The sequence below is a fragment of the Schistocerca piceifrons genome, chromosome 7, assembly GCF_021461385.2.
Source record: "Schistocerca piceifrons isolate TAMUIC-IGC-003096 chromosome 7, iqSchPice1.1, whole genome shotgun sequence".
NCBI lineage: Eukaryota > Metazoa > Arthropoda > Insecta > Orthoptera > Acrididae > Schistocerca > Schistocerca piceifrons.
Window position 1 is genome coordinate 191,543,165 of NC_060144.1, and position 22,847 is coordinate 191,566,011.

Below are 22,847 nucleotides of genomic sequence, written 5' to 3' on the forward strand. Positions count from 1 at the left end.
TGTATGGACACATGAAGAGAATGGAGGAGGGAAGAATTCCAAAGAGGATGTTTGATCTGCAACTGGAGGGGAAGAGGCCCAGGGGAAGACCAAGAGATAGATGGGTGAAGGGAGTGAAGGAATGTGTGACGAGAAGAGGAGAGAACTGGACGAAGGTGGAAGAGGGGGAATGGTGGAAAGACAGAACACGATGGAGAGGCTTGTGTTCCCGACAGACCCAGCCAGTGGCTGGAAACTGTCCAAGATGATGATGATGATGAATGTATCTGTAATGCTTCCATGTGCTACACATAGTGATAGATATATATTTTATGAATGGAAGCCCATCAACTGTCTGTGTTTCGATTTTATATTATATACAAATTTTGCGACAAGTGTGGTGCCCTCTCTCTCCTACGGAGTTTCCAGTTTCCTGTTATCAGTTTCAGACTCAAATTTAACTGAGGATACGTCTTTCCTACATATGTGTTCCCTTAAGGTGCATTTACACCAATGCACAGTGTGCCTGTGCTTGCATTGCATGCAAGAACTGGCATGCTTGTAGTTGTAAGCCTCTTTCTCCACACACACACGAGTGATCTCATTCACAGCTGTGTGTTTACATTGGGCACCTGGGCATCACAGGTGACTATTTGAAGGAGGAAAAGCCTCTTTTTCCAATTTTCACCCTGCAAAAAACTTGAAAGTGTATGCCACTTTTTTTAAATAATAACAAAACCGAAGTGTTCATAAGTAGCTTTACTTTCCTTGTGAAGAAATAACATGGCTACTTTTCATTTGCTTGATTTTTTTAGTTGTGTAACTTTTCTCGCTCGATTTTGAAGAAAGTATTCTTTCTGATCATTTGACATGTGGTTATGGGGGACTTCCTAATAAATCATTTACATTTTCATAAGTCATTCTGAAAAGACGCTATTTATCAAACGTGCACTTGATTTATAATCCTGTATTGAAAGAGTGTGATAGTGTGTAGCTTACTATTTGCCACAGTTAGACTGTACATTATACTGCGAGTGAAATGTAGCTAAAAGAACAAAAAAGTTTTTGAAATAGTAGTAACCCTAATATACACTCCAAAAATTGCACATCGAAGGAATTATCTGAATGGGACAGAAATCGGTAGATGTGATGTAGTTGTGCAGACAAATAAATGATTACAACTTCAGAAAAATTGGATGATGTGTTTAAGAAATAGAGCTTCACAAATTGAGCAAGTGAATAACATGTTGGTCTACCTCTGGCTTTTACGCAAACAGTTATTTGAGTTGGCATTGATTGATACAGTTGATGGATGTCCTCCTGAGGGATATCATGCCAAATTCTGTCCAATTTTTGTGTTAGATCCTCAAAATCCCAGGCTTGTAGAAGGTCCCTTCTCATAGTGCTCCAAACATTCTCGATCAGGGAGAGATCTGGTGACCTTGCCGGCCAAGGTAGGGTTTGGTAAGTATGAAGACAATCAGTAGAAAATCACAGTATGCAAGTGACCATTATGTTATTGAAAGGGAAGCCCAGGATGGCTTGCCATGAAGGGCAACAAAATGGGGAGTAGGATATTGTCACCATACTGCTGTGCTGTAAGGGTGCTGTGGATGACAACCAAAATGGTCCTGCTGTGAAAAGAAATGTCACCTCAGAGGATCACTCTTTGTTGTCTGGCTGTAAGGCAGGCTGCAGTGAGGTTGTCATTCCACCGCTGTCCAGGGCATTTTGACATGTCTTCACTGGTCTTCAGGGCTCAATTCGAAGCAGGCCTCATCACTGAAGACATCTCTACTCCAGTTAATAAGGCTGAATAAACCCTACACCACTGCAGACGATCATGGTTGGATGCAGAGGCCAATGGTAGATGGTGTAAGGGGTGTCACATGCTCTGCCCTCTTTCTCTTAACCTCCTGTTAATTGTCCTTGTGGTCACGAAAGCACCAGTTGCACATTAGATCAATGACAGTGGTGAATCGGGGGCTCTTAGTGCCTCTCTGACAACTGCTCAGTCCTCACATTCTGTTATCTCTCCAGGTTGACCGCTTCCTTGTTGACGCTGTTTTCAGGCTCGTTTTATCCTTTCCTTCCAACATTGTCAAATAGTGAAATTACTCCTAGTCAAACATCAAGCGATTTGCTGATTACTCCAACTGGCTTCTTTGAGCACAGCTACAAATCCTCTCGCAAATGTTGACATCTGTGCATACTGTTCACCTGCCTGTGTGTGAGACATAGTTAATGTCCAGCTGAGTATGTGGAATGACATTCACAAAGACTTTATGCCCTGGTATCAACTTAACCCATTTACTACCATAGCAGCTGTGTTGTGAAAATGTGCTGCAGCATCACTCATTCAGCCATCGGCTGCCAAAGTTTACATTTTGCATTTTCTGCTGATACTTGTATGAATATCAATTTGCGACCAGTTTGGATAATCCTTTTGTGGTGACTTTTTGTCTTAGAGTGTATGTCTTCTTTCACAAGTAAATGTGAATGTCTTTGATCCCCCTCCCTCCATCAGTTGGCTGATACACACTGGCAAGAGAATTCTCACTGTTAGACAGTTGACACACAAGCTCATAGTCACACAGGTGCAGCCAGTTCTTTCACCACTTACAGAAAACTGATTTCATTGTTTTATTGCATTGTTTTGACAGTGTAGTGACTTATCAAGTTTCAAAGCGCAAAGAAAATTGAGATTATGGACTCTTCTCAGAATATTGACCAGTACCTAGGAACTTTTTTTTCCAAAAATGAAGAACTCAATCCTTCTGGAAAAGGTTATTCATATTATATAATGAACCGTAATGCAGTATTTGCTGCAAAACATTCAGGAAAAATTTCAAAATGGAACAGATTTTTGTTTTTCGGATTATATGAGTAGAAGAAAACTTGATGTGATGATAAAGTAGTGTGAATTTGTGCACAGTCATTGTTTTAAAGGAGAACTTTGTACAGAACTAACTGTGTCCAATTTATTATACAGAAGCTTATGTATTGGTAGTTTTACAAATGTTTGCCTTTGAAGAAGAGGAAAAGAAGAAGAAGAAGAGTGTTTCACACATTCCTGGGCTGCTCAAGAAGTAATAAGTGTCATCATCTTGGATGGTGTCTTAGTGTGTCTTCATCAAAGCTAATTTGTCCTTCTTGAGCTCATAAATTCATCGTCAGGATTTTATCCCCCCCCTCCCTTAACCCTCGAGCGGGTGCACCTGTGTGTAAAGTGCGCCAATTGCAAATAGCATTGTCATGCACAGTTCCATTGTTGTTTTATAATAGCAAGCCCCTACCTATTCCTGCATTACTGTTTCAGCTAGAACAGTGAAAAGTTGTGTTGTCTTAGGTTCATGTGAGCTACAGTAATTTAAAATTAACTGTGAATGTGTCATGTTAGTGTACAACATACGCCATGCGCCTGGTCAATATAAGCAATTTTTCCTTCACTTTTCTTTCGTTCCTTTTTAACAAATCGAAAGATAACACTTAACAGGCTGGTATATTGCTGTGCAGGGGAGATCAAAGCTGACAGACAAAAAGCTTGATTGGTTATTCAACTAGGATTCAGAGTTCCTCTGTACCAAACAACATAAATGGTGACGACTCTGAAGAAGAAGAAGAAGAAGAAGAAGAAGAGTTTATCACACGAAGTGACCGTGATTCAGATTCTGATCAAGTCCACGATTCGGAAGATGACTGTGAATAGCCAGTCTCTACTGGTAGTATTGTTATTGGGAGGGACAAAACATGTAAATGGAATAAAATATGTGGTAATGCGACTTCGAAAACAAGAAGAAAAAACTATTTTGAAAGTATTCCGTGGGCCTGTGTGTGTTGCCAGAGGGGTCACAAGTGAAACAGAGGCTTTGTGGACAATGCTTAGCCTGGAAATGATGGATGAAATTGTAAAATACTTGAACATATACATTCACTCTAAGAAAGAATGTGTATAATATTCCAGAGAAAGGGATGCTAAGGAAACTACAAGGTGTGAACTATGGCATTGTTGGGATTGTTGTTTCTCATCAGGACTAAGAAAACAAACCACACAAATGTCATTGGACTGTGGACAGCAAATGGTACTAGAATTGAGATTACGAGAGCTGTGATGAGCTACAGAATATTTCTGTTCCTTTTATTAGGCATCCATTTTGACGACAAGAGTACAATGCAAGAAAGAAGAGTAACTGATAAACTTGTTGCAATAAGGCAAATATTGGATGCCTTTGTGGTGAACTGCAAGAATGTTTATAGTGTAGGACAATTTGTGACAGTACGTGAAAAGTTTCAACCTTTCTGGGATCACTGTTTTTTTGTTCAGTATATCCCGAACAAACAAACAAACAAAGGTATAAAGATTTTTGTTTTAGCAGATGCTAAAACATTCTTCACTAGTAATATTGAAGAATATTGTGGAAAATAACCTAAAGGCCATACGATGTTTCTAATTCTCCCTGTGATACTGTAGGAAGGCTAGTTACTCACACTGAAGTCTAAGGAAGAAACGTTACAATGGATAATTAGTACACTACCTATTCCTTAGCCAACTCCCTTTTGAAAAAGCGACTAACATGCATGGCACATTGAGAAAAAACAAACACGAGATCCCACAAGAACTTTACCTGGGAAGTGTAGGGCTATCCACTCCTCTTTATTTGGTTTTCAGAATGATATGACGCTAGTTTTGTATGTGCCGAAGCAAAACATGGCAGTTATATTACTTTGAACTATGCACAATTTTGGAATTGTTGACGAAATTACAGGTAAACCAGAGATAGTTTTGGATTACTATATAAGAAAGAGAGGAGTCGACACATTCTATCAACTGGGAGTTGCATATTCCGTTGCACGGGTGACAAGAAGATGGCTATTGGTTGTATTCCATGATCTAATGGATATAGCAGGAATGAGGCAAATCCAAAAAAGAAGAGAAGAATTTTCTTGAAAGATTTAGCCCTGTCTCTTATGAAGCCTCAACTAGTGGAAATAGCGCATACTCCTTCACTTCCTGCCGACATGGCAACTTTCCTCGTGAAACACAAAGATCAATGTGTTGAAAGAACTGTGAAGCCTACCGAATGAAAGAGTGTTTTTGTTTAGTATGTGCTTAAAAAGTGTTGAAATAGTCACCTGCAGCAATAGAATGATATGAAAGTTTCTTGTTTGTTTAATCAAGTAATAAATTAATGATGTAATACAGTTTTTTGTATTGTTGTTTAAATAAACTAAAATTAAACTGTGATTTAGCTTATACGTGTTGCCCTTTGTAGCATAATGACAGGTTTTGACAACATATGTACGAAGTGCGCCGCCCGCCCGCTGTTGTTACAATAATCAGCGCCCCTGCTTGAGTGTTAATGGCGTAGTACTTGGCAGTGTTGATTGTTCATCAACTGGAGCCGATAACTGCCTCTCAGAATGACTTCACTTTTTCATATAGACAGACTGAAAATTGAATATTCTGGAGAGAATCTCATTTGACCCACTGACAAGGAACTATTCATATAATAAAGTTAGTGCTCAATGGGTTACGAAGTTGTTAATGAAACAACAAAAACATACGGGGAAAGATGGAGATCTTGGAGATGGAGAAACATGGAGATCTGTAAGAGACTTCTGAATCTGTTACGGCAAGAAGTGGAGAATTTTTTGAAGCATATCGTCACATGTAATGAGGCATGGGTCCATCATTACACTCCAGAATCGGAAATGCTGAGTAAGGAGTGGTGAAGAGAGGATAGACCCTGCCCAGTGAAGGCAAAAACCCTCCTCTCAGCCAGAAAAGTTCTTGCGGCTGTGTTTTCTGACTACAGAGGAGAATTACTTTTTGATTTTCTTCATGATCATAGGGTAAATGCAGAATACTATTGCCAACTCTTAGTGTCAGCAAAAGCCACCTACTGAAATAAAAGGCGAGGAATGCGTTTCGGAGATGTCATCCTTCTCCAAGACAATGCTGAGCCTCATACTGGGAATTTGTCTTGGGGCATGTTGGAGGACATGCACTGGGAAACTCTTGACCACCCTCCCTACAGTCCAGATTGGCCCCAACCCCTTGACTATTTTTTGTTTGCATCTATGAAAGAATCGCTTGGGAATGATTCAAAAAACAAGGAGCATATCAAAGAGCGTGTGCGCAATTGGTTGGTGATGCATCCTCAAACATTTTATTGACAAGGAATATTCAAGGTTCCAAATCGCTTGCAAAAGTGTGTAGAGCACGCAGTATGTTATCTAGAAAAAAGCTGAAGGTTCAGTTTTGTAAATAGTTATTCAATAAATGTATAGAAAATAAATTATCATTTACATTTGAATCTCCCTCGTACATGGGTCTGCAACATACAGGGGTTGGCTGGTGGCTAAGGAAGAAATACAGTACATTTGTTTTTTGGGTACAGAGTCTATTTGCAAATCAAAAAGAATTTTGTGTATGCACATTTCTGCTAGGTTCAGTGTTCTTTTATGTGCTCTCATCAACGCAGATTATTCATGAATGAAAGCAGCTCATAAAGCAATCAGGATAGCTTCAACCCATCAAGTGCCCCAGAATCATTTCTCTTCAATATTTTTTCATAAGGAAGTACAAATGAAGTCTTTTTATGTTGTTCTGGTTTGCATTTGTTGTTTCCAGATTTTGCAGATTGATCTTATTTGTCTGGAACTGTGGACAGTAATTATCTTCCCCATATCTTTATAATCTGTGATATTAATCAGACAGAAAAAAATGAAAAAAACATGAAATACTGTCCAAATTCTCTTGTTGAACAACTCGGCCCAAGTGGGACACGATAAAATAGAGCATGAAATAGGGAGAACACCGAACAGGACCACAACTGTTGCACGTGCCCCTCCTCATAGCATAGGGAGACTCTTGCGCCTTCACATGGTGGTTCATGCACATACACAGACATGCTTGACTCTGCACCAGTGTGTCTGTCTTTGCCTCTTTGTGCAATGGTCGAATGTACCTAGTATGCACAAAAAGCTGCACAGATGTAAATGTACCTATACCCACTCTGTTCTAAATTGCTCAAGCTACACATGAAGGTGAGGGAAGTGTAACTCCACCTTTACGTTCACCCAGTTAACATTTACCTTAAACCTCCTGACAGATTAAAACTGTGTGCAGGACCAAGATTTGAACTCGGGACCTTTGCCTTTTGTGGGCAAGTGTTCTACCATCTGAGCTACCCAAGTACGACTCACGACCCGTCCTCACAGCTTCAATTCTGCTAGTACCTTGTCTCCTACCTTCCAAACCTCACAGAAGCTCTTCTGTGAACCTTGCAGAACTAGCACTCCCGGAAGAAAGGATATTGTGGAGACATGCCTTAGCCACAGCCTGGGGGATGTTTCCAGAATGAGATTTTTCACTCTGCAAAGGAGTGTTCGCTGATATGAAACCTCCTGACAGATTAAAACTGTGTGCTGGACCGAGACTCGAACTCGGGACCTTTGCCTTTCGCGGGCAAGTGCTCTACCAGCATTAATCTGTCAGGAGGTTTCATATCAGCGAACACTCCGCTGCAGAGTGAAAATCTCATTCTGGAAATGTCCTCCAGGCTGTGGCTAAGCCATGTCTCCGCAATATCCTTTCTTCCAGGAGTGCTTGTCCTGCAAGGTTCGCAGAAGAGCTTCTGTGAGGTTTGGAAGGTAGGCGATGAGGTACTGGCAGAATTGAAACTGTGAGAATCGGTTGTGAGTGTTGCTTGGGTAGCTCAGTTGGTAGAGCACTTGCCCGCTAAAGGCAACGTTCTCGAGTTCGAGTCTCGGTCCGGCACACAGTTTTAATCTGTCAGGAGGTTTCATCAGCACACCACTGCAGAGTGAAAATCTCGTTCTGGGACCACTTTCCTGGTGTGTCCCTATATTTACAATGTTAAATCACTTCCACTTTTGTGTTACCATTATAGAATTCCCACAGCCCATACATAATTAAAGAATATTATTGCAGACAAAAAAGGTGTAATTGACATAAAATAGCACTAAAATGGCATTAGCCTTCAAGTAGTGTTTACAGATACTACACAGCCACCTTTCTGGAGCCTTGGCCTCCCTAATCACTAGTTCTAATTGACAAAAGCAATGAAAAGTCAGAATGATTTGTGTCATTTGTGATTTGTCTACTAACATTGCCAACCTAGCCAAAACTATGTTGTCTTTAATGCTGTTCATAGCCATCATGTTAGTGAAGGTGGGGCTGTGGTGGGTTAAACTTAAGTATTAGTTTGAATGGAAGAAAAGGTGACAACAAAAAACAAGAATTATATTAGCACTTCTTCCTGATCATATACGAACTTGTTTCAAACTGTGACAGGTTAAACTTCAGCATTTTTTCGAACCGAAGAAATGTTGGCAATGATTAACAAGAGCTATGATAGTGCTGCTTACAGATAATATGTGAACTAGTTTCAAACTGTTGATGATGTTTCTCTTGTGTAAAGTATATGAAGTTCATGGAATTTGTAGGGACATTGTAAAAAAAAAAAAAAAGAAAAAAAAAATCAAAATCTTTGATTTGCAGGGAGATGTTACAAAATGGTGTTTGGTGTACAGTTTTATGAGTGTAGTACGTAGTGATTTCTATGGTGGTGGCTAGGTTTGGACTTGAAATGAACAGCTACACTATTGACAACCATAATTGTCTCACACTTCTACAGTTCTTTTGGAATACATCCCAACTTCTGAGGTGTTAGTTGGGTCAATACTTGACACTACAGCTAAATTTAACTGCATATTCTGCTCAATATATGTGTCCCACATAATTATATTTCATTATGCCACAGCATATCTGCATACAGTTAAATCAAGATCACATTCATTTAATGCAGTTGTCTATTCACATCTGCTATCCCATATTTGTGTGTGTGTGTGTGTGTGTGTGTGTGTGTGTGTGTGTTTTAGTTTTTTGTATTATACTTTCGGACATCCGGTAATGTTTTACCAAATGTAGCAGTGAATACAATTAAGAAAGATATTTCCATGGCATGTGTAGGTATTAAAACTTTTGAATATCTTTGTGAACTTGAAAACTAAATACTGAAAATTCATCAGAAGAAATTGTAATAAATAAAAATTTTGGATGTTTTGGTAAAATGGTAGGAGCCACTAATACGTTCATGAAATGTCCAACTTATACAAGACCAAGGGTTTCACATTAAAGGCCAATACAGTTAGTAAAATGACTCATAATGTTTAAAAAGTTATTTGTCACAATTTAACTTTTCTTGCTATTCACATTTTTTAAAAGTCCCTTGTCAAGTTTAAAAGCATTTTCACTGTACTGGCAACTATCAATATGCTCCTGTGTGGATGAGTCTGAATTCACACTCATATGCATAAGGGAAAATATTGCTATTTAAAATCTATGACTGCACTTATTTTAATTTTTTGCCTTTGTAATATCAGGGTTTAATGTTAAGGTCTCAGTGTAGTTTAGGTTGTAGTGGTGCAGGTACTTGTGCTAGTGCAATTTGCTTGAAGTTAAATTTATTCTTAGGTCTACAGTTGACAGACTGAAAACATTATGCAGACCGTTGCATTAATTGTACTGTTATTTTAATTTACCAATTGTTTCTACCAGATACTTAAATTCTGGAAGTACAACAATAGAATTAATTGTTGATGTGGTAGTTTTTTTCAGACAAGTTACTGAAAGAACGTTTGGAGATTGATACTCTGCAGGATGTTGGCACGCTAAAGAACAGAAGTTTCTACACAAAGTTCATAAAAGTGAAGACAAAACTCTAGTAAGTAACAAGTATCTTTTGAAAAATTGCCTTGGAAGAAAATTGCTTGATGGATTTGCTGTATGCTGAAAAGGCAAAAACTAACACACACAATATTGAAGAAAGTCCTTCCATACCTAACACAATGTTGTATATGAGAAACACCTACCAATTCCTAAACTCGAAACATTCACCATGGGTGATGTGCACATTAATCAAAGGCAGGCTCCTTTTTCAAGAGAATGTAGAGAAGACTTAAAAGAAAAACAAGGGAAAAGCATATAAAAATACTCAAAGGGTGAGAACCAAATGGGGGAGGAAGATTCTTTTTGAATGTTGATTTAGGGGCTATGATATCATCAGAGATGTACTAATAAGATTCTGCTATTTCATGAGTTAGGTATAGCTGATAAAACTTTGAGGGGGAGGGGGTGGAGGACTTGATAAGTGACAGACAGAATAAAATGATCAGAGGAAGAAGTGAAAAGAGATTACACTAATACTAGTACAAATCTAACACAAAATGGGAGAAATATTCATAGAAAATGGGCTAAAGGTGAAATGGGCTATACCCACAGCATCCATAGAATTTAGAGATGTAAACTTGCTGCGTGGAAGGTGCCGAATAGTATGTACACTGTCTAGAGGGGACAAAAAAATCAAGAAGGGGAGGAGGAACAAAACGAAACGTCACAGATTGAGAGGGGTATGTGATGTTATTTCGGGATTGCAATATTGAATTAAATATATAAAGAACTTGACAGTATAATCCCTCTTATCAGTATGATGTTGCGCCCCATTCAGTTGACAGGGGTGCCATAAAACCATTGTATCCTCTCCTCAGGCAAGCCTGCCTACAACTGTTGTAAATGATCCTTGATATCCTGGATACTGACACTAGGATGGAGTTGATGTCCGAGCTGGTCACACATGTTCTATTGGGGACAGATCTGGAGATCTTACAGGCAGTGGGGGTACCTCAAATAATGCAGATGAACTGTGAGTTGAAGAAATGGATGGATGTTAGTGAAAATGAAATGAAAATTTTCATAGGAATTTTTTCATTACAAAGTACAGTCAGTGTACTCTAACAAGACCGGTCCGAGTGCGAAACGATTTGTGTTCTAAATTTTTTGAAGATCATGCCACAAGACAGATACAGATCGATTACAAAATACTGCCACTTTTTAGATAATTATAATTTCAGCCAAGATATCCACCCAGGTTGAAAGTTACAAAACATTTATAAAGTTATTGAATATTGATTAAACAAATTCATTTCAGCTTTAGTTATGGAAAGAAATGTGGGCACAAGTGAACACTTATTATTACTCAAAGGAAGTCTGGCTGGGAACAGTGTATACCAATGGAAAGATTTAACTTTGGTATACAATCATTTGTTGTGTGTGAATCACAGTCAGGTTACATGTGGAACTTTTTGTGTTGGCAAAAATACGACTTTCCTGGATAAATATAAACAATACCCTGTGTCTTTCAAAACTGTTGTGTAACAACTGACAACTTTTTACACATCCCCTAAACTTGCCAGTTATTTTGTTCAACACACAACAGATGCCTATGCAACTCTCCAAGCAAATAGACAAGTTGTGCCAACCATGGATGCAGCCATAAAACCTAAAAAGGGAGAAATTAGAGCTTTCCAAGGAGACAGCAGAAGAAATATTACAAGGAAGTAGTTCAGTATATTATTGATTGGTCTCTGTTCAATACCTTTATTTTATCCCAAAAAATTCGAACAACACAATTAAAACATTTTTGGAATTTAGAATGGAAGTAATTGAAGTGATGTTTTAGCATTACCTTGACATGTACAAGGAGATACAAGTGCACCAAGACTGATAGAAAGGCACTTCATATCCCACAAACCCCAAATCTAATAATAAAGAAATCTCATAGAAGGCTTGCTGTATGCTATTGATGCGGTAAAAATGTGGATACAAACAAGAACCTGGTGCAAAGATTGCAACATGATTATGTGTATGGAACCAAACTTCAAAATATATCACACTCAACAAATAATGTAATGTCAAGTAAGTTTTTTGTATTTCTCACATTATGTACTTTAAATTTTGATTGAAAATTGCTTCTAAATTCAGTTTTTGGTTTCATTGTTACATTCCTTTAACACAATCCTTATAATTATTGTAATAACAAAATAAAATTTGCCTACAATTTTATACAGAAAAATCGGAAAATTGCTTGGAGTTGGAGGATCACAGAAGTGACACTAGCCTGAGACCATGCAACTCCCTCTTACCCAGTCCCACCAAACCAATTTGAATCCTCCAATTGAAAAGCTGTGAAAGCTCCACCTCCAGAAAAAATGCTCCGTGATCAGTGCAGCATGCTATCCATCCCATTTCTAGTGATACCCTGAATGTGAATCTCATCACATAACTGATTTGAAGAAATTCATGCCAGTTGCTGTGGCCGAGCGGTTCTAGGTGCTTCAGTCTGGAACCGCGCGACCGCTACGGTCGCAGGTTCGAATCCTGCCTCGGGCATGGATGTGTGTGATGTCCTTAGGTTAGTTAGGTTTAAGTAGTTCTAAGTTCTAGGGGACTGATGACCTCAGATGTCAAGTCCCATAGTGCTCAGAGCCATTTTTGAAGAAATTCATGTTGCTACAGTAAGCTGGTTTTAGTGAACAATTCTTTATTCACCAGCCGCACTCATGGTGGTAACATGAATTTTTTTCAAATATACCTGTGCTGAGGAGCACATTTATTAAAAAAAGAAAAAAAAAAAGAAAGTTCATGTTATTTTTGGCCATTTTCTTCAACTTTCACATCTCATGTTCCAGGCTTTGGAGCAACTGTTCCATTCTTATGTTAAGCAAAAAGAAAAGAAAAGGAAAGAAAAAAGTAAGTTCATGCTATTTTTAGGCCATTTTGTTAACCTTGCACATCTTATTGTCCAGGCTTTGGAGCATCTGCCCCATTCTTACGCACAACTCAGTGTTGGGATCCAAGTATGGGAGCTCTACATTCTGTTTTCTGTCATTTACAAGATTTAACTTTCATTTATTTCAGTTGCTAAACTAGCAAATGTGACTCCCCTATGATAATCCATATTTCTTTTTAAAACAATTCCCATTTATTCTTCAGTCTCATTTGCACATTCTTTAATATATGACGGTTCGATCCCTGTGGATCATCTTCACATATGTGTAGTTGTGTCGAAACCCGTCATGTCTCTCCTCATGTGAGAGTACTGGTGTGTCAGTACTCTGGTAAGAAGTCGTGACACAGGCACGGCAAGTTACTGATGCAAGCATAACATCTACATTGATAAGCTTAAGGGACTAAGTTTGTTTAGGTTGGCCCTTCTAGTACACTGGAATTAAGAATGAACAGATTCATTATACTATCTATTTTGGTATAATAATTGTACTTATTTATCTTTGCTGCCAGTATTCAGTCATTATAATAATATTTTTGGAATTTTGTGATGATGATCTCTATTTCTTTGAGTAGTTGAGTGCAGGAAAGCATTCCTACTTTGATCCATAGCTGATAAGATCTGACTGTAATGAGTAGCTACAAAATTTTTCAAATTAAGAGTTCAATCAAATAAAAGTGCTAAAGTTCATTCAGGTCATCCATTCAAATTTTGTGGAACATGAACTAAGTGCTGGAGGTGACTCTGTGACACACACACACACACACACACACACACACACACAGTTTGTGGAGTTTTCCAATGATAATGAAAACTTGTAGGGAGATAATTGTCACTCATTTGGTACATGAAAGGACATGTCAGATAATGACAAGTGTGTATTAACTGCTGAGATTACGGGCTTATTGTGCAGCCCAATAAAACAATTTCTGAAGTGCATGTCATCTCAAATTTCAGGTGCTGAAAGTAGCCATACTTGCCTGCCTTTTTTGTCAATAAGGTATTAAAAATTGTTTGACAGTGCTAAGTTTTTGTATTTCAACATATTTGGAACATGCTTTCCTAGGCAGTGTGTTTTGTATATTATTTCATAGTAATATTTTTGTTGCACAGCTGTAGGGTGCCAGTTGTTGAACTATATGGAGAAAAATCACAAGTTAGTTACAAACTAAGGCATGCACACACTTTATTCAACATGTAAATGTTAATACAGATATTTAGATTTAGATTATAACATGTTTGATATGCCTGCCAACGAATAGCGAAATTCTGCACAACCCACTGAAGTGTCGGGACCCCAATATTGTTGATGACCTCCTGAATGGTTGTTTTCAGCTTGGAAATGGTTTTGGGGTTGTTTCTGTACACCTTGTCTTTAATATAGCCCCACAAAAAGGAACTGCATGTGTTCAGATCCGGAGAATCTGGCAGCCAATCGAGGCCCATGCCAGTGTTCTCTGGGTACCCCAGAGCCAGAATGCAATCCCCAAGAATGTGATCTCCAAAGTGCTCCTTCAGGACATCAAACACTCTTCTGCTTCAATGGGGTCCAGCTCCGTCTTGAGTGACCACATCCTGTTGAAATCTGGGTCTCTTTGGATAAAGGGGATGAAATCATCCTCCAAAACCTTCACGTACTGTTTGGTAGTCGTCGTGCTATCAAGGAATATGACACTGATTATTCCATGACTGGTCATTGCACACCACACAGTCACCATTTGAGGGTGGAGAGATTGCTCCATCACAAAATGTGGAGACGTCCCCCAAATGCATCAATTTTGCTTATTGATGAACCCATCCAAATGAAAGTGGGCTTCGTCACTAAACCAAACCATATTCACATCAAAGTCCTGTTCACCAATTCTGTGAACAGTAGTGTTGGTGAAACACAACTGCTGTTCCATGACCCAGGGGTTTAATGGTTGATGGGTTTGAATTTTGTGTGGGAAGAGATGCAGGACTTGAACAATAATTTGTTGTAGTGTCTCCCAGTTGATTCCCACTTGTTGTGCAGTTCATCTGATCGATTTCCTGGAGCTGGTTTGAAACACTGTGTGTGTCTTCTCGATGTTTTCTGGTGTTTTCACCCTTTTTGGATGACCGACATTGCCAACACTGTCATCACAAACACTACCCATTCTTTCAGATTTGTGAATCAAATTCTTGATTGTTAGCACATGGAACCAGTTGTCTTGAGCTTGAACTCTGTTGCAAACTACCTTGAGTTGCAGTTGGGCTGTTATTACTCACATAGTAGGGCTTCACAGGTGCTATACGCTTAGGCACTCTGTACCGTGACATTTCCACATGCAAATGGCCAACAACAACAAGGCACATGTGCATGCACATACCAATTCCCATCATGCCTCGTGGCCAACCATGCAGTTTGAAGTCCTAACATGAATCATTCAGAAATTATGAAGGTTTTATTTCATATAGTTCAATAATTGTCATGCTGTATATTTTTTACATTGTAGATTTTTTATGGCTCTTATTTGTTTTGTATGTTTTGCAGCTATAAGCAAAGAAAATTCAACTTGTTTCGTGAGGAAAGTGAAGGGTATGCCAAGCTAATAACGGAATTAAATCAGGAAGTATCTGGAAACGTCACCCCAAAGAATATCCTCGAAGTTATCAAATCTTTAATAGGTAAATAAATTCAACAATTTCTAACAAGTGTTGTTTTATACCTCAACCAAGCAAAGAGTGTGTCTGGTGATGGAAGTCCGCACTGTACTATGTTGTAGCTTAGACATAAGGAAGTAACTATTTGTGTGCACTAAAACTTTTTTATAATTCATATTACTCTCCAGTCTGGAGGGACTACAGAGGATACACTGTATTTTATGTAGCTTCAGATATACTGCTTTATTCTTTTAGGCACATTCTTTACTTGATTGAGTTATGCAGTCTGTTTATTGATGGCTAGACAGATACAGAAATGTACTTTACTCTTTCAATAATATAAAATTTTACTCAGTGGAGAAGAGTGAAATCTGAAAATTACCAATCTTAATACTGTTCCTAAAAAATCTTATTGTTGAGGTTCAAACTGAAAATTACAAATCTTAATACTGTTCCTAAAAAGTCTTATTGTTGAGGTTCAAAGAGCAGAGGCTATGCCTCTCTAAGTTGGTCTTCTTTGGCACTCTGGTCAGTGTAGCAGTGTCCTGTCAGAGGCAGGGGTCGTCTACTAACCTTGCTGCTAACTTCTGCATACCTTTCCACCATGACCAACACTAAACTTGCTGAATGCTGCTCAGTGCTATATGCTCAATATCAGTGGCTACTTCACAACTGGTGCCATCTGGATTCTTTTCCACAATACCGGTTTCTCTGAATTGCGTAGATAGGATTTCTCCTTATAACATATACTTTGTTTCCATAATCCTTCTGGCCCATACCCCCTTCCCTCCTCTCCCATGACCCTCACTTTACTCATGTTGCTCTCACACCCTCCTGCCTAGTCTCCACCTGCCGCAATTCCATCACCCCATCCCAACACATTCCTCCACAGCGTTGTTTGCTGCTTACAATACTCCTTCAGCCAGAATGAGCCCAGCCATGCCATATTCCTATCTCGTATGCTTGCTGTCTCCCCCTCCCAACCAACCTTCATCAAACACACCCTGTCATTCCTCCATCTTTCTCTCCGTGTCTAGTCAACCTGCTGTGCTGGCACAATGTAGTCATCATGGTACAGATGTAAGTTTGTATGCATATTCCATTGGCTCTGGAGAAGAATTTGTATGAAAACTAACAACAGTTCTCAGCCTTGTCTATGTGCCTGTCGATGACGCAAATGCTTCAATTGTACGGGGATAGTTAGCTTTACTTCTTCCATTATAAAAATTTAACTGTTAACCTTTTTTATGCTACAGGCATACTCTTTGCACTTTGTGCTCAGGGTGGCTATTGTTATGCCCACTGTTCACCAATGGTGATGTCTGTGCTGAGAGATAACATTGCAGCAGATATGAACAATTATCCTCCGATTTTTCAAAAAATGTTAGCTGAAAAATGTTGATTTATTTTTGCACATGTTACAGTATGATATCGTCAGTCTATAAAGAACTGAATTTCTTTTCATTACCCGCCATACTTACCATGCTGCATCAAATTAAGTAAAACATTGCATGTGATTTTAAAGAGGTTACACAGGTAGAAATGCATTCTGTAAACTTCATGTGTGGTTGATACTGAAATTTCATTTAATATTGTGGACATGATTGGGTTTTATATCCAGTGGACTGTCGCACGACACATCCAGTTCTGCCTATGCGGACTTGCCGGGTGCTGTAAAATACTTACCATCCAATTTTAAGAAAACTAGTAGGTGAAAAAATTTATATTTGCTCGTCTCATATATTCACTCTATAAACGAGTGAATCTCTTTTCATTGTATGCCATAGTTATTGTGCTGCATGAAATTAAGTAAAACAGTGCTCAAAATTTTAAAGATTTGGCAGAGATAAAAACACTTTGCGTAAACTTTGCTTGTGGTTGATTTTAGCTCATACATTGCAGTGAATGAAATGTAGATAAGATAGTGAAATTTTATTTAAAATGTATTGCTGAATGATATCTCGTTTCGTTCTCAAGTTACTGGGTGTCATATCTGACGGATCCCCTCAGGGGTCTCACCACTCTTTGATGAGTACATGCTTGGCAACCACGGGGCCCTAGCCCTTGCAGCACCGCTTCTCTTTCTGTGCTGCTTGTCTCCTCTTCTCCTGTCCTTTTCCCCTCTCTTGGGGAGATGTCTCGTGCCTCCATGGGCTCTTGAAGCTCATTTGCATTAGTTTGCTTGTAGGAATATTCTCTCTTGCACCGCCCTTTCCCTGCACCGCCCTTTCCCTGCACCGCCCTTTCCCTGCACCGCCCTTTCCCTGCACCGCCCTTTCCCTGCACCGCCCTTTCCCTGCACCGCCCTTTCCCTGCACCGCCCTTTCCCTGCACCGCCCTTTCCCTGCACCGCCCTTTTCCTGCACCGCCCTTTCCCTGCACCGCCCTTTCCCTGTACTACTTTTTCCTCGTTTTGCTCTTTCCCTGTTTAGCTCTTTCCCTGTTTAGCTCTTTCCCTGTTCAGCCCTTTCCCTGTTCAGCCCTTTCCCTGTTCAGCCCTTTCCCTGTTCAGCTCTTTCCCTGTTCAGCTCTTTCCCTGTTCAGCTCTTTCCCTGTTCAGCCCTTTCCCTGTTCAGCTCTTTCCCTGTTCAGCTCTTTCCCTGTTCAGCTCTTTCCCTGTTCAGCTCTTTCCCTGTTCAGCTCTTTCCCTGTTCAGCTCTTTCCTCGTCTTTTCTTTCCTTGTTCTGCTCTCATTTTCCTCCGCTGCGGCGTTTGAGACCATTCTTTTTTTTCTACTTTCCTTCTTATCTTTTCTTCTCCTCCCTGTGTGTACCTGACTGCCACCCAGATGTTTGACGTGTAGCAGGAGACTGAGTAACGGGTGATTCCCAGCCCCAGCTTGGCATGTAGGGCCCGCACGTACCCCCTGGTACAGGCCAGGCCCAGGGAGGGGTGATTGGTAGAACTGTTACGTTTCTCCTCTGCCAATTGGTCCCTCCGTCTGTCGTTCGGGAGGTGTGAGCTAAGGTGAGGACAATCACCTAAGGCGAGGGGCTCCCCTTTGGAGGGCCCCTGGCTGGAAGGAGTGCACCATTGGAGACGCTGGCAATCATGGGGGACTTCTTCCCAATGACTGACTTTCCTACTCTTTTTCCAAGTGTTTCCCGTAAAAGAAAGTCCCGTAAAAGAAAGTCTCTTCCTGTTGTGCCTCTATATCTAGTAGTCTCACGTTTAGACGAAAACCAGACTTTTGCTACTGTTAACCCCTTTGTTATACAGAAAGGCATGGATGGCGTCGCTGGCCCTGTGAAGTCAAGCACTTGTTACCTCAATGGTACTCTGCTTTTGAAAATTGATAGAGCTCTCCAGGCCCAGAAACTACTCACCGCCCAAATCCTCCACGAATATCCTATAAAAGTGGAAGCTCACAGGACACTTAACTCGTCCCACAGTGTTATCTACACCCGGCTGTTGGATGGTTTGACGGAGGACGAAATAACTTAATTATCTATCAGATCAGGGCGTTAGTGCCGTTCATCGAGTTGTGAAGAAGGAAGCTGCCGATTTGGTGCCCACTCGCACATGGTTCCTGACTGACGTTCGTTCGGTTAACGCATCCTACCAAGTCATCTCTGTGCACCCTTACATTCCCAATTTGTTGCGGTGTTATAAATGCCACCAGTTCAATCATAGCAGCACGTCATGTAAAAACACAGCCAAATGTGTCACTTGTAGCAGGGATGCACACGAGGATGCCTGTCCACCTCCTTCCCCCTGCTGCGTTAATTGTCATGGAGAACATGGTGCTTCTTGTCCCATCTATCAAGATGAGTGGGCTGTTCAGGAGATACGGGTGAAGGAGAAGGTTCCTTTTCCTGTTGCCCGGAAACTGTTGGCGAGCAGTAAAGTGAATGGTCCTTCGTCTGGAAGCTACAGCACCATTTTAGCCTCTCCCCGTCCCACCAAAAACATGGCTACGCAAACTTGCGACTTACAGTTCAGTTTGATGGTGGAAAAGTCGCCTCACCTTCCTGCTGACAATCCGTCTCCCGGGCTGTAGATTCTGCTACCCGTTCTTCGCCCTCACCGGCGAAGACGGTAGCAATGCAGCCAGTGAACTGTCAATTCAAAAAGGATTGTTCCTAGGAAGATTTCTTGCGTACCTTGAGTTCGCAGCCGTCTGGCTCTTCTGCCGACTGCCAAAAGCCAAAACAATCATCCATAGGCCAACAGTCCTCCCCCTCTTCGACTCGTTGGCCCTCTTCGATTCGTCGGTCCTTTTCAACAGACCGACACTGGGGCAGCTCTGTTCATCCTGCTTAGTTGATGGATGAAGATCCTCCACATGTAGGTTGCAGTGGCCATCCTCCCTCTTCATTCTCCGGTGTTCCTAAATTTTATTGCCATTATACAATGGGACATCCGTGGCCTTTCGTCTAACAGGGCAGACCTCCAGCTGCTCCGGCGATCGCAATGTCCGCTTGTAGTCTTGTCTCCCAGAAACCAAGCTACGTCCTCAAGACCATTTTGTTCTTTACCATTTTACTCCGCTACAGATGGACCTTCCCCTTACGGCGGGGATTCCTGCTCGTGGTGGGGTCACGCTGCTTCTACAGGATGATGTTTGTCATCGTCCTATCCCCTTGCACACCCACCTGCAAGCAGTTGCTGCCAGTGTTTTCCTTCCCGAATTTATCTTTTCCCTCTGCACCATTTATATCTCTTCGTCTTCTGCTGTCACTAGGGTGGACCTGATGCAGCTTGTTGCTCAGCTTCCTCCACCCTTTCTGCATCTCGGTGACACCAATGCCCATCATCCTCTTTGGGGCTCGCCTGCTGCCTGCTCGAGAGGTTCTCATTTGGCGGATCTTCTTAATCATCTTAATCTTGTGTGCTTTAACACTGGTGAAGCCACGTTTCTCTCTGATTCCACGCACATTTATTCCCACTTAGACCTCTCGATCTGCTCGGCCCAGCTCGCTCAACGTCTCAAATGGTGTGCTCTTTCCGATACTTACTCGAGTGGCCACTTCCCTTGTGTGACTCGCCTGTACAATCATACCCCGCCACAGCGGCCTGCTCATTGGAAATTCTCTCTTGCTGACTGGAGGCTTTATTCCTCCTTGGCAGTCTTTGATGAACGGCCGTCTCCCAGCTGTGATGATCAGGTTGAGCACCTCGTGGGTGTTATTCTCTTGGCTGCCGAATCCTCTATCTCTCGTACTAATTCTTCTCCCCATCGGATCCTGGTCCCTTGGTGGACTGTGGAGTGCGGCAATGTGATTTGTGCCCGACGACGTGCACTTCGTGTCTTTCGCCATCATCCTACGTTAACGAACTGCATCCTCTACAAACAACTACGTGTGCAGTGCCGTCGCGCTATTAAGGAAAGCAAGAAAGTATGCTGGGTTTCCTTCACCAGCTAGTTCAATAGATTTACTCCGTTCTCTCATGTTTGGGGTGGCCTATGCCGGCTTTTCGGGACTACCACCCACTCCCCGATTCCTGGTCTGACTGTGGTGGGAAACATCAGAGTTGTCCCTGTCGATGTTTCCAATGTTTTGGGCCAGTACTTTGCGGAGGTTTCAAGCTCCACTCACTACCAACCTGCCTTCCTTCCTTGGAAACAGGCGGAGGAGACTCGTGCAATCTCTTTTCTCTCTTTGAATCGAGAATGCTTCAATACTCCTTTCACTATGAGGGAGCTCGAGTGTGCTCTCTCCTCATCCAGGTCTTCTGCTCTTGGGCCCGATACAATCCACGTCCTCATGCTGCAGAATCTTCCTCCTGCGGGAAAACGCTTTCTCCTCGATACCTACAACCATATTTGATCTGATGGTGTGTTTCCCACGCTTTGGTGTGAAGCTACTATTGTTTCCCTACCTAAGCCTGGTAAGGATAAATCTCTTCCTTCCAGCTATCATTCAATTTCCCTTACCAGCAGCATTTGTAAGGTGATGGAATGCATGTTCAATGGTTGATTAGTGTGGTGGCTGGAGTCACATCATCTTCTCACTAATGTTCAGTGTGGGTTCCGAAAGCACCACTAGCAGTTGATCGGTTTGTCACCCTGACGACATTCATCATGAATAATTTTCCGCAGAAGCGACAAACAGTGGCCGTTTTCTTTGATTTGGAGAAAGCCTATGATACCTCTTGGCGGACGTACTATGCACACATGGGGCCTTCGCAGTCGTCTTCCCAGTTTCATCTGGGAATTTTTAACAGACCGAGTTTTCTGGGAACATGTGGGTTCCACTTTATCCCACACCTTTTCACAGGAGAACAGGGTGCCTCAGGACTCCGTACTGAGTGTTGTCCTCTTCGCCATAGCCGTCAACCCAATTATGGACTGCCTTCAGGCTGGCATTTCCAGCTCACTTTTCGTTGACGACTTTACTATTTATTGCAGCTCCCACCGGACGTGTCTCCTGCAATGCTGTCGTAAGCATTGTCTGGACTGTCTCTATTCGTGGAGTGTCACAAATGGTTTCCGCTTTTCTGCAACCAAATCCATGTGCTTCAACTTCTGGTGGTGCAAGGCATTTCTTCCACTGTCCTTGCTACTGGGCGAAAATGCTCTCCCATGTGGATGCAACGAAGTTCTTAGGGCTTACATTCGATAGGAAACTCAGTTAGTCTTCCCACGTGTCCTACCAGGCTGCACACTGCCTCAATGTCCTTTGTGTATTGAGTGGTACCTCTTGGGGAGCTGACCGAACTGTCCTCCTCCACTTCTATCGATCTCCTGTCCTCTCCAAGTTGGATTATGGATGCATTGTTTACTCCTCTTTTAATGCGATTCTGTCTGTTTTAATTATTCGGGAGATGACTGTCGGGTTTTAAACTTTCTTTGCTTTTCACATTTAATTTTATTGGGAAACCATTGAGATTGAACTTGACATATACATGGATGGACATGAGAAATGAAACATTGCAATAAATTACTTTACGTATAAAATATTCTGTTGCAGATTAATAAAAATGAATTTATTTGAATATTCCAAAATAATGATTCAAGTTTACTTTTATTCAAGTACTAGATCTGTTTGTGCAAGAATGAGAATATTATTGTCCATCGAACTTAGCAAACATTTTCACGTTGCAGTGGATTTTTGTTTAACTGGATATACCCCGATTAGCTTTGTAGCATAAGACTGTCTTAACCATATGAAAATGTTATCATTTTTATATTGCTAAGTTCTAATGAAAATAATCCGCTTTTAAATGCACTTTACGATATGTTCAGAATTTATCACTTTTTTGAATGAAAATTTACAAAAGCTGCAGCTTGTATCCACCTGTGAATGCACGAGCGAGATAAAATCTACTATCTCCTTTTATTCTGCGTCTGGAATGCTATGAAAAGAAACACTTTATTATTTTCCTTCACCTCTACCTGTACCCTTTTTAGGATGTGGTCGTTAGTGTGATCGTATATTTAAATCTGCCGCTGCTGCAGTCTGCTAGCTCGCGACGCAGCTCTGCACCACCAGCGATATCCAATAAAATGCTGAGCATTATATATCGAAATGTTGTTTTAACTTTCAATTTGGATGCGTGCTGCCAGAGAACGTTACACTCTGCATGGCCGTCTATCTTACGCTGTCTAAGTACAGTACACCATTTGGGGATCTGTCTTGCCACTGG

The 22,847-nt window shown here is 41.0% G+C and overlaps 1 protein-coding gene across 3 annotated transcripts in view; it reads left to right on the forward strand.

The window, feature by feature from the left end:
- The window catches only part of LOC124805288 (THO complex subunit 2), a 318,134-nt gene that overhangs the window by 55,252 nt on the left and 240,035 nt on the right, over positions 1-22,847 (forward strand). For all 3 annotated transcript variants that reach the window (XM_047265797.1, XM_047265799.1, XM_047265798.1), the window contains exons 5-6: positions 9,616-9,731; positions 15,148-15,281. In XM_047265797.1, coding sequence (XP_047121753.1) covers positions 9,616-9,731; positions 15,148-15,281 — 250 coding nt within the window. The remainder of the gene's footprint in view (positions 1-9,615; positions 9,732-15,147; positions 15,282-22,847) is intronic.